This window comes from Lampetra fluviatilis, chromosome 11, assembly GCF_964198595.1.
Source record: "Lampetra fluviatilis chromosome 11, kcLamFluv1.1, whole genome shotgun sequence".
In the NCBI taxonomy this organism is placed as follows: Eukaryota; Metazoa; Chordata; class Hyperoartia; order Petromyzontiformes; family Petromyzontidae; genus Lampetra; species Lampetra fluviatilis.
The window spans coordinates 5,904,465-5,917,298 of NC_136285.1; the positions used below are offsets into that span (position 1 = coordinate 5,904,465).

At 43.0% G+C, this 12,834-nt stretch overlaps 1 protein-coding gene across 1 annotated transcript in view; it reads left to right on the forward strand.

Moving 5' to 3' along the window:
- Nucleotides 1-12,834, forward strand: part of LOC144934892 (sorting nexin-5-like) — a gene marked incomplete at its 5' end in the record, with an annotated part of 45,989 nt that overhangs the window by 11,511 nt on the left and 21,644 nt on the right. The window contains 4 exons of the mRNA XM_078861161.1: nucleotides 1,011-1,085; nucleotides 1,801-1,831; nucleotides 2,543-2,630; nucleotides 10,532-10,571. Of these exons, the coding sequence (XP_078717287.1) occupies nucleotides 1,011-1,085; nucleotides 1,801-1,831; nucleotides 2,543-2,630; nucleotides 10,532-10,571 (234 nt within the window). The remainder of the gene's footprint in view (nucleotides 1-1,010; nucleotides 1,086-1,800; nucleotides 1,832-2,542; nucleotides 2,631-10,531; nucleotides 10,572-12,834) is intronic.

Consider the following 12,834-nt stretch of genomic DNA (forward strand, 5'->3'; position numbering starts at 1 on the left):
CTTTCTTTTACAAAAAAAGCATCGCCGAGACTCAAGACTTTTTAAATCCTTTTTATTAAGTTCACTTGCGCGCTTGCTTGATTGCTTACGACCGTGCAAATCTTTCGGTCGTTTTTTAACCCACTTTCCGTGATCCAATCGAGCTGACATTTTCCACACAGACTCGTTGTGCGTGACAATTAATGTTCGTGAACATTTTTTTCAAAAATTTTACACTTAAAATATTATATTTAATTACCAATTGCTTAATGGTGCCATGCAATCATCTGACCCATAGGTGGCAGCCATCTCAAGCCAGAGGACGAGGACTCTAGCCGCCACGCATATAAAGGATTTATAGTGAAAAACTTTGTTTTTACGGGTTATACTTGTTTTCAGGATGCTCTTGCATTGGGTTGAAGGACAATCCTTTACTTGTGTGTGTGTGTGTGGCAGGAAACAGGCATTCAGAGTAAACCAAACACACATTTAAAATCCATATGGATAGATCAGCAAACTTACTGCACTGCCACACATCGGCCACCTCATCGTCTCGCGAGTCAGGAGTGATTGACACGATCAAATCTTTGTGATCCATCAAACCCGTACACAAAACCATGGATTGCATATCCGGCATGAATACCTATCAATAAGAAACGGTGTTTAATGTGCACTGATTACTTTCCAAATGAATGTAAATTACTCTCCTCTATAAAAAAAAAATGTATACACATATATAGATGTGTACGCGAGATAATAGATTTTTTGATATTCTCACAAAAATGAGCAGATTTATATGAAATGAAATTCTCTTATAATATAATGTGGATTTGGAGATTACCTACATATGGCCATATCTCAAGACTGCAGAAGCAGCGAGCAGAGTATGAATTATGAACGCTGCGATTGCATTTGAGTGCGGGTCGAGGAGTGACGTTTGGTGTGCACTCATCATCATACTGTGAAGAATGCATTCTTGATGTATGGGATAATAAATTGATTACTTTTTACAACTCATTTGTATTGCTCAGGACAACGACCCCATATTTCAACAGGAGAGGCAAGTCAACACGACCCTTATCAATGAATCCAAAGCTGCGTTGGAGGTAAGAGCCTTTAGCTACATTTAAAATTATTGCAATTCAACAGCGCTACAACAATTGTGTATTTGTTCCCTCGTACCAGTGCGACTATTTATATATTTCGCTGCCTTTTCGCGTGTAAAAGCATACATTATCTAAACGGGCAACTTCTATTTATTTGCATAGTTTTCGGAGATTAGCCATCTTCCCAGGGTAATTTTGTGTCATTATATTTTCAGCGACAAATATTAACACGTCAAAGCGCAAAGTAAACATTTCGCATTAAAATGCAACTCTGAAAAGACAGTTTCAAATTTGCACAAATTGCTTTTCATTCAGTGGAATATTAATGCAAACGTACCATTTTACTGCAATACTAATAATGTGACACAAGCCACGTGGTCCTGACCCAGCCAATAGAAAAGCAGCACAATTAACTTTGATAGATATTTAAAAAAATTGATGCGAGATTAAATTAAGCAATTTTATTCATGAATCGGTTTTCATTCTGATTGCTTGTTTTGTAATGTTTAACGTCATAATATAAAGAAGGGTTATTTAGGATTTTCATGAAAATTGCTTAACCCTAAGAGTTGAAAATAACTCTGTGTAAAGACCATTCACATTACTGTCGTGTCGTTAATTTTTGTTTACATATTTGTTGTTCATAATTTCTCATTTCACATTTGCAAACACATCCACAATACAATGAACTGATTTTGTTTTTCTATTATCACAGAAACTGCTGGAGTTGGCAGTGGCCGAGCAAAGTAAGTTTTTGCATGAAGTTTATTTGAAGTCAGTGTGTATGTGTCGTTAGACATGCATTTGAGATTCCACCGAAGTATGTTTTTAGCCATGTCTAGTTGAAACCCATGCTTGGAATAGAGGTGGTGTGGTCGATCATGAAGAGATTGAACTTTTATTCATGTGAGGGGCTATGTAGCAAGTAGGTTACTGGGTAACTTTGTGGTCAGAACACTCGGATCATAATCGCACAGGTTGCAAAAGTACAACACGTGTTAGAGTTCAACTCAGCCATACTATTGTTATCGCCAATAAAGCAAGTACCGTTTTGTTGAAATTCCCCAGCAATCATCAGACTGGAAATGAAGAATTTCCACTTCTGGCTTTGGGTCTTTAACATCCAGCAATTGCCTCATAGCTTGTTTTTATTAGGAAGAGTGATATTTAAGTTCACGTGTGATTTGTAAAAATTTGAATAGTAAGTGTGGGCTTTCTCCAGGCGCTCCAGTTTCCTTCCGGCTCTAAAAAACGGAAACAAAAATAACCAGCCAAACATCTCAAACAGAAGCCACCTGTGAAGATGCTCTTGAGACGCAGTGTTGTTTTACTGGGTGAACATTTATGCAATGATCTTTATGTGATTTATAGACATGATATTGATGTGGGACAGTGCCTCTACCTTAGTTGCTGTGGGAGGCCCATCGGGAAGCCTTGACAGGCCTTCTCTTCTTCAGGGCTTGCACTGGCCTGTGGTCATTTGTCTACCACGTTGCTCTCCACGATCTCCGAGAATGACAGCTACAACGAGAAGCTCTTCTGCAGGTGACCTGTGACGCACACGCACAAAGACAGTGATTCCACGTGCGCCCTTCGGCAGGTCAAGTGTCTGTCAGTGAACATCTATTGATGTCGGCACGGCGCATGAGGTGGTGTGGCCGGAGCCAAGTCCATCCACATGTCTCCCCAGTGCTGATGTTTATAGACTGCACTGGGTACTCCTTTACAGCTGAGTTGACCTACGGAGGGCCCAGTATAAGATTTACGCACACACGTAGAAATACATATGCCACTAAAAGCCTGATCTGACAGCTGGAATAGGGGTGTACTTGGCAGAATTCCAGACATTGTACAAATACTACTTCAGCAAGTTTTAAGAATATATAATACGTTTAATAATAATAAGTGTATTGGTGGAAATTCCTTCAAGTAAATTTGTAACCTAAAACAAACGTGTTTTTAGATATTATTTTAAAATAAAAACATACTTTCACATCAGTCAGGTGTCCAACCACAGTAAGCTCTGATGCTATCACTGCATCAACATTAAAATTAATGGGATCGACATTAGTGACATCACTAGATTGCCACGGACACACATTCGAACGTAACTTTAACATATATAATCTCACAAGCAAAGCGTCAACCTCATGTGCAATAGCCAGGGACATAAAACCCAGGTAAGTATCTGCAAGATTTGAGAATTTTTCAGGTAACATCATCTACGACTGCCTACTGCCCCCACCCACGACTGCCTGCTGCCCCCACGAACCACTACGTACTGCTGGACCCCCCCCCCTCCGCTTCCACAACCCCCACCACTACCCACTCATGCTGCCTCTAGCTCAAATCAACAACGCAGCTTGAGTCCAAAGTTTCCAAGTCTCACAATTCCCAAACCTGTCTCCGGAAGAAGGCATGGGGCCTAAAGAGGAGGGGGCAGGGGGGAAAAGTACTTACATCTGCGTAAAGAGAAGTGCTTTAACCATGCACTTCCTTGTTGGTTTAAGGAAAGTGGTGGTGCAGTGGTGCGTGTAGTACGCCATGAAACCGCTCGCGTTTGATTCCTGGCCATGGCTAACGTCAGTGAGTGTCCCAAACTGATCCTGGCCCTCTCTTCACCAACCATCCCCCATTACCCACACAGCATGGGCAGGCGTTCATATCCTACGTGGATTGACAAAGTGCTGTAAATTATTACGAATGTCCATCAGTGCATTGCATGAGACACCCACGTGTGTGTCTCCACCGTAAGGGCTCGGCTGTGAGCTACGTTTCATTTCGTGGTACTGCTGCGATAAGGGCACTCGACTACCATTTGGTAGGTTGTGAGCTGGAAGTTGACTCAGCCCATCATACTTTAGGGTCAATAAAGTATGTACAACTCTGTGGAAAGTCAAGAGTGTGTTTCTCGTGGCTGGGCTGGTACCCACCAAATTTAAATTTACATCACCCCACACACAGAAAGACAGACTGCTAGGGCAGGTGCGAATTGAAAGCAACTGTTAATGCCACCTAAGCACACAAGGGGAGTGGGTGTGAATGGCCACCTTTGTCTCCCAAGTGCTGTTTTCACATAGTACCAGGCACTCATTTAGTGCTGAGTTGACTCAGGGGAGGGAGAGGACATATTTAGCTATCACTTGCCACTGACATTATCCATGGGCAAGAACAGAACCCAGAAAACTGAGAATAAAGAATAGTGCGTAAACAGTTACACCACTACTCCCAATACTGCACCACTAAACGCACACACACTGTAATGCACAAAACAAAGATCCCCCGTATAGCCTTAACCGACTGTAGGGGCAAGTGCTGTTAGCGAGCACCTATGAAGGCCGGAACAGTACACGAGGGGGTGGGTGGCCAGCACCACGCCCGACCGCCTTTGTCTCCCCAGTGGCGATGTTTACACACCACGTACTCATTTCAGGCTGAGTCGACCTAGGGGAGGCCCAGGACCGGTTCAGATAATCGTCACTGGTGTTGGCCGTGAGCGGGAATCGAACTCGTGTCGCTAGGTTCATAGCCAGTCCCTCCAGAAAAACGCGGAGTTTTTTGGTGATTGTTGCGGGCAAAAATCGTTGATTATGCGGCACGTTTTCTTAAAAAATGCGATGGAATATGCGGGATATTTATGCAATTTTATGCGATTAAATTGCGGGAACTTGCAAAAATTGCGGGAACTTGCAAAAACTGCGGTTTGATGAAAAAGAGAAAAAAAAGTGATTCCCCCAACACCCTATTCACTAGGCTACTACTTTAATGTAAAGAGTCATTTCTTATTACTTCCTATGATAAGCAAGCATACTACATCACAGAAAGTGCTGGGAATATTTAAGTTCTCATCTTGTTTTATTTCAGACCTTAACAAACAGATGGCTCAAACTTACAAAACATTGAGTCGAACAAGTTCTGTAGCTTTACAAAATTAATATGCTACAACTTCTGTAAAAACGAATAAATAAAATATAAAAAAATAAAATGTGTGCTTTCTGTTTTACAGAGGTAGCTATACAAAACAGACATCTTCTGTTAAAATAAGTGTTTTCAGTGCACAGTAACGTAAGCAATACAGTAACAGTACAGTCTTACAGTAATGTAAATTTACATACTACTAACAAAAAAGTGCAATCTTACAACTGTAAAGTTGCATAAACTCTTCATCATGGTTTCATTGGCATCGCGGGGTTTGCAGCTTTTCAATGATGTTGCGTAATGAGTGACGTCACTTCATAACGTTCCCATGGCAACAGGGGAAATGGCTGCGCTTGTGTGAAGTAAACGCAACATTTTTCAACTTTCTGCTAAGATATATGTGACTTTTTGCAACGAAAATGCGGGGATTATGAAATCATGCAAGCCCGCATATTTTGCGCGCGGAAATCTGCAATTTATGCGGCGAAAGTGCGGCGTATTTGAAAAAACGCGCCCCCCGCATAAATATGCGGACTTTGGCTGATTTTGCGTGGAATCTTGCGATCGCATAATCGCGTTTTTCTGGAGGGACTGCATAGCGCAGCGCGCTAACCGCTTACACTATCGCTCCCCACACTCACACGCACAAATGCATCCATCCACACCTGCAAACTCGGGCATGCTGACACGCAAACACATGCGCGCGAAAACACATGTACACCTTCTATGCACACCGCCTTATCGCCCCGCATTCGGGTCAGCCACTTCTTACTAGGAGCTGCATTAATGTCCATTACGGGATGCTCATTCGAGGTGGCCGCTTGGCAGTTTGCCCGGCCTGCCTTTGTCTCCGCCGCCGTCAGAGCCGGCACTCATTTATTTCTGCGCGGATCGGTTGACCTGCAGCGCGCCATCGCTCACTCGCTCGCAGAAACGGCAATGTTAGTCCTTGCACGCCATCAACCCCCTTCGCCGACCCATCTTGCCTCGTATGTCGGTCGTATTATTACGTCAAATGAAATGCCTTTTACATTCATCATCATCCTCCCAACAGCTGTTAACAACAAATCATCATCAGTGTATGCAGTCAATCGCTTAGGCAAAAAAAAAACACGGTTGATTCTGTTTTTAATGAAACTGAATTGATTTTATGTGTCTTCCATATGTTTCATGTTATACACTGTATATCACAGCACTTATATATTTGTGCAAAGTAATTTTACAATATTTACTGTTTTATAGTCAATGCATTTTTCTCATGTATAGCACGTCAGGTTAATTATGTATATATCTGTAGGCATGCTATTAGTGGCTGTGGGTTGAGATGCGTTGTGAATTACATATGAGGAAGTTGATGATGATAATCATCATCACCACCATCATCAACTTTAAGCAGTCATCAGCAAACATCATAATATCAGTTATCAGCGATAACCATCATCATTGTAATGTTATCAATTGTGATCGGCAATCATCGTGCCCATTACTGCGATGTTTTTCTGGGTCATACTGCACGCGCGTTGTTCAGCACGATGTCTTGACGCGCTTCCCCTCGACGTGCTGGGAGCATTCTCCGGAAACCCGAATACCTATCGGAGAGCTACATCATTGTCAAATCAAACTTTACTTACACAGCGCAATTTGTGAAAAGAATGCAACACAAAGTGCTTCAAGGGACACATTTAAAGTGATTGACACAATGTAAAGAATGATAGATTGAAAAAAATACGTGACATAATAAACTAAAAGTGTCATTAAAAAAGCACAATAAACAAACAAGCAGAGCATCCTTATTAAAAGCCATTCTAAAAAGGTAAGTTTTAAGATTTCGTTTAAAAAACATTCACTGATTCTGATGCCCTCAGATCCTCAGGCAGGCCATTCTAAAGGTGAGGACCATAGACTCGAAAGGCTGCCTCCCCATACGTTTTGATTATCAGCAATTAGCACCATCAACAGCAGCATCAGCACCATCAACAGCAGCAGCATCAGCAGCAGCAACGTACCATCATCAATTGTCCACAATTTGAGACGGGCCTTGGTTTGCTCGTGCATGCGTCACCTTTGAAGGGACATTAACGTCAATCCTTACTTGTACCTCAGCAGGGACAAATAGCCCAGGGCACCGGGCAGCGTGCCCCCCCCCCACACACACACAGCCCTCTCCCTCCGCTGCCTATCACTTGCTGCAGAACGCAGCCCCCTGTGATAACAGCCATGTCAGCATGGAGAGGATTCCTTCCAGCAGTGAGCTGATGACAGCGATGATTAGGGAACGGCAGGTGCATGACTGCACTATCACCGCCCAACGGGAATACAGCCTCCCAGCTATTTGCGTTATGCAGCAGGCTGTGAGGTGGTCAGGAGATGGCAATACACAAAGTCGGTTTGTGATCTGCTTGCGTGGATTGTTTTCGGGATATCCCCCCTCACAGATGTGGACTTTTCCCCACAATTACAGTGACGCCCCGATTTACGGCTGCCCCCCTTTTTACGTCGTTTCGCGAATACGTCGTCACTTTTATCAAAACCACGACTGCACGTGACTTGCGTCGGCTCGACCCCGCACTCGCGTCGCTGGCAGCCTCATCCATCCTTTCTCGTGTCCGTCGCCTCTCAGCCATCGCCTCCACCTACTACCCTGTACACGAGCTACTTTGCGTCACGCATAAAGAAATGTACCGTACTCTAGAGTCCAACAGATTATTTACGTGCAGTGTTTTGGTAATTGTTATTAGTGTACTGTACATTATTGTACCCTGCATCATTTGTGTTAAAGTTTACTGCTGTACACGAGTGTTGAATATACTATGTTTTGTAATCCAATGGAGCGTTGTGGGTACGTCTAAAATGAAGATGCGCGTGTTAACATACAGCTTAAATGTACCCTCCGTTGTCTTTCGCTTTGATTTACATGATTATGATATTCGTCTTCGCACCCTTTAGGAACACATCCCCGACGTAAACCAGGGTGCTACCGCACATTCCTCGCGCATGCAAAATATTCATTGGAGACGTGGCCAAACCTACAAATGCAGGGATGTTTTAATATGTGTGGAGCATCTATAAGTCTCTTCTGAAAATAAATATGAACTAATGTCGAGTTATACCCAGGATTACGTTGGTGAATCCCAAGTCTCCCCACTAAGCTTGCGAGGTTTTTTTTCCCCGAACTTGGCAAATTTGGGCCATGATGGCAGCATAGAATGGAACGCGCTCCTTCGAGTGACATGATGGGATCGTTAGGATCCCACTGTGAGAGCAGACGGTGCGTATTTTACGGTTAATACACCTGCAGTGTTAACCAGTGCAGCTTTCTTGATTCGAACCGTGCACCTGTTGAACCCGGTGAAAACTCAAGAGAGACTACGGACAGCCGTATTTGCAAGAATGACCTGGGTAAACAATATGACAAGCAAAAAAAGAAATTTTCACAAAAACATGTACAACTGTATCACATGAAGAATTTCAAATATTGCTCACATAATTGCCTGCAGTGCAAATCAGCTCAGGCAAGATGACCTCCATTGTTATTACGACTATATTTTAAGAGCAATGCAAAAAGACTGCTAATTGGGAAACAAATTGTAACCTGGAATTAACACCTCCTGTATAATCAGCCCTTTACAAAGGGGGCTCTGCGATTCTGCTTTGGTGTAATGAATGGTCAGCAAACCGGACTTCCAATCCACAATTTGCTGTTTTGATCTTCTGGTGCAGCAGTTGAAATGATATTGCAAGTTTCTTAAATACCCCCACCACTGTCCATCCAGTGGTATCAATGAGCTGTGTTTACTGGCAGGTTGCGTGTGGTGGAATAAGCATGGGCACTCCCACCTCTTTCAAGACGTCTGAACAGCATGGAAGATTCAGTCAAATCACCCTGTAGAAGGGCTCTCTAGAGCTCCCTTTAGTCCCTTTAGTCTGTCAGCAGTGATGCGAGCAGGAAATTACAGGACTGCACCTTTACCTTTTATTAAAAAAAAATAGAAGCCTCATTGAGTCTCAAGACTTTTGTATCAGGAAGGTTTTACATTGGGATGATTGGCCACGTTTATTGAATATTTGGCATGTGTGAAGAAACCGGAGTACCCAGAGAAAGCCCGTATGGAAGAGGGAATCACTCGGAGCTCCGTATAAATATATTTGAGAATCAAATTCTGTACTCCATCTCTTAGCCACCTCGCAGCGCATGGCCACGTCGCTGCTAGAGACAATGGCTGATGGGAGGGAATGGCTGCCAAAAGGAGAAACGCACGCCTAAAGGGGGTGACCACCACGGTGGTGGAGTTATGAAATCGGCTCATGCAGAGGAGCGAGATGGACCGTTGCATTGTGGGACTGTTGAGAGATGGTGACAGAATGGGGAGTCCTCCATCCAGCAGTGGATGGCCCATGGCGCCAATGATGAATAATTGTATTAGTTTGCTTTTGTCATGACCCACTATGAATGCCAATTAAATGAATGGTAAATACATAGTTTAGTCGATGTGCTGTGGAAAAAAGGTCATCATCAGAGGAAGTATGAAAAAGAAAAGGCAGATGAAAGGGAGGTAGATATTTGGTTTGGTTGGAAGCTTCTAATTCGTTTTTAATTAGTATTTTTGCAAATGAGGTTAATTGCACACAGCAGGCTTGCCGAGATAGTTAAGGTGCTGTTGTGCGTTTGGGAAATTACCAGGGGGAGCTTTTGTTTGCGGATGGGATTTAAAATGATGAAGTTGGAAAAGAAAGTAAAAAGTTCATTGTGCTTGTGCAAAAAAAATGTTGATCAGGTTTTGGGAGAAAAAAAATGCATGTCTTTGTGGTTCAGTCTGTGTGTGCTGGCGCGTGTGGATGTGTGGTGTTAGGGTAGTGGTTTGCATACTGCGTTTTGAATCCGGCAAACCCGAGTTCGATTTCCGCTCGTGACCAATAACAGCGGCAAATATTTGGACCAGTCCTGGGCCTCACCTTGGTCGATGACGCAGCCTTAAATGAGTTGCCTGGTGTAATGTGTAAATATCAGCGGAGGCAAAGGCTTGGCTTGATTGGTGTTGGCCACCGATCCCTTCGTGCAATGTCCCATAAAGTATATTAATGGATATTTGTCTATGTTGCCTGTGTGTGTGTATGAGCTTGGGGAGCGGTAGTGTAGTGGTTAACGCGCTGCGCTATGAACCCGGCGACCCGGGTTCGATTCCCACTCACAGCTAACACCAGTGACGATTATATGAACCGGTCCTGGGCCTCTCCTAGGTCTACTCAGCCTCAAATGAGTACCTGGTGCGGTGTGTAAAACATCGCCACTGGGGAGACAAAGGCGATCAAGCGTGGTGCTGGCCACCCACCCCTTCGTGTACCGTTCCGGCCTTCATAGGTGCTCGCTAACAGAACTTGCCCCAACAGTCTGTTAAGGCTATACGGGGGATCTTTGTCTTTGTATGATCATGCCTGTGTGAGTGTCCCAGGAGCTATGAATGGATTAATTTATGTTGTTCCCTGCCGTGGTGTCTCATGCACTCTCTCCTGTTTTGTTCACTTTGCAGGACACTCATAAAGTTGTCGGACGCGATGCACGTTGCAAAGGTAAACGGCATTCTCTGCTGCGAAGCTGCATTTAAAATACATGTTGAAAAACAAATAACTGCAGATCAGTGTAAATGTTAAGGCGGTGTTGACGAGTCTAGAAATCTACCATTTGTGCTCCACACCCAATTCGAAAAATTAATGAAACATGACTGCTTTAAGACCAAACAATGTGCATTCAGTATTCCTAAACACCGCACCATATAATGTCGAATACTTGCAAATGTCACCAAATAGCTTTCTGTCAGAATTAATAAATTGATACTTGATATTAAACAGAACGATATTTAAGGTCGTGTGCCTGACATTGAATTGCTCACGTACACTATGAAACCCATTAAGCAAGTTCCCTTGAAAGTAGATGGTGAAGCAGTTCCCAGCCTTCGTAAACAGTGGCGTTATTTAAAATTCCCATCACAGCCAAGTGGGAGTGACACTCGTAAAGTGTGGTACAGTTGCAGTTGTGTAGGAATGTGAATTCTTAATTACATTGCCAGGGGTATGTGGCTTGCATGGGGTGCATGTGCGCCTTTGTATGCAGCGGCTATATTTGAGCACACATTATTATCAATCAGCCTCCATTCAAAGCATTAACAAAAGGCACTATTATTAGATGCTGGCATTAAAAAGAGATGATGCATATGTGGGTGCGCCATCCCGCCTTGGTTCACCTCAGTTGAACCATTTATTTTCCTCGGCATTGAATTTTTTGTAAAATAAAAAACCCCTTAGGCTTTAATAAAACGATAACAAAGCAACTATTAAAAATAAAAATACCAACAGCATGTGCATTGCCTCTTCTGGTTGTTATCCTCCTTACACAAAAAACCGAGAGAATAAATAGTTGTATTTACACGCAACACTTTCACTAATGATCCTCACCACTCCATATAGAATCGGTTTGTTTGTTTGTTTGTTTTTAAAAGCGCACGATCGCATTTGTTGTCTATTCAAGGAAGGGTCCACAGAGAGACTCTTTTCAAAGCTCTTTAAAGGAGTTTTAGAGGTAAAATATTTCTAGGATGGCTGCGGAGCACCTGCGCCAAAAGTAAAGTGGAACGTGAAGTGGTCTCAGATTTCTGACTGCAGAGATTATTAACGTACGTGCCCGTCATGGGAACGCACGTCATCGGAACGCACGTCATCGGAACGTACGTCATGGGAACGGAATTGGAAGAAAAAGGCCATGCGGGAGGGTGTAATGGCACAGTTTGGCACGCCAGGTATCATAAATGACGGTCGTATCGCTACGGTTCTTTGCAGTGAGTACAATGTCTTTAAACACAACGGCGCTATACCTCTATAAATAATACAGGGTGCTTAAAAAAATGTTAACACTTGCATGGAACTATCTTTTTAATGTGAAAAAGAATGGATAATACACTGTAACATGATGACAAATGTATTGTTAAAAGCTTTGAAAAGTCAAAGAGTCTCCACTTGTTCGCCATCATTGTCAACGCGTGCCTGGAATCTTCTCCCAGGTGGTCTCCAGAGCCCGGAGGCACATTTCTTGTGGTATTGTTGCAAATTCTCGAAACATTTTTTTGAAGCACGCTGTGTTAATGCCGAGCCGCTTGCGCGTTCCGAGATTCAGCGGTGACCGGGATCCACCTTGCAACTTGCAGACGGAACGGGAAAGGGTTAAACAAACGTAGCCACAACAGCTCCCCGTATGGACAGCATGGCTCACATGCTCAATAATGAAAAAACAATAACAAGCATGATTATTGTCGACAATGCAATTGTTGGTTTGTGTGTTTAAACACCACTGGGTTTCCAATGTGCGTTTTGGCTCAGGGTATTGTTTAAAAAGTTAAATAATAAAAATATCTGAAAAAGTCAATAGGATATATATTTTTTAAAGAAAATAACTTGTTTTTTTATTGCATTCAAGACCAGATCTGGTATCTATTTACCCATCCATAAAATATTGTTTAGAATTAATACACTTATAATGCTTTCTTATTACGGTACAACGTTGCATATCCGACCATTATTTGTCCGCCCTGACCAATTAACCGGCACAATTTGTGCGTGGTGTGTAACGGCCATTTTCTGTTCACCCGATCCTTCCCATTGCGTCAGATTCGTGACGTTTGACTGCATTTTGTGTAAGTAGACTGTATGTTCATACGTTTAATTGTAAATCCAGTGTATGTGCGTGTGCACATGATGTCAAGTCATAGTGTCTCCCTCATGAAAGCATGGAGTGGTGCTCATCTCCATTGGCAGCCCTGAGTTTGTGTACTTTCCACATTCC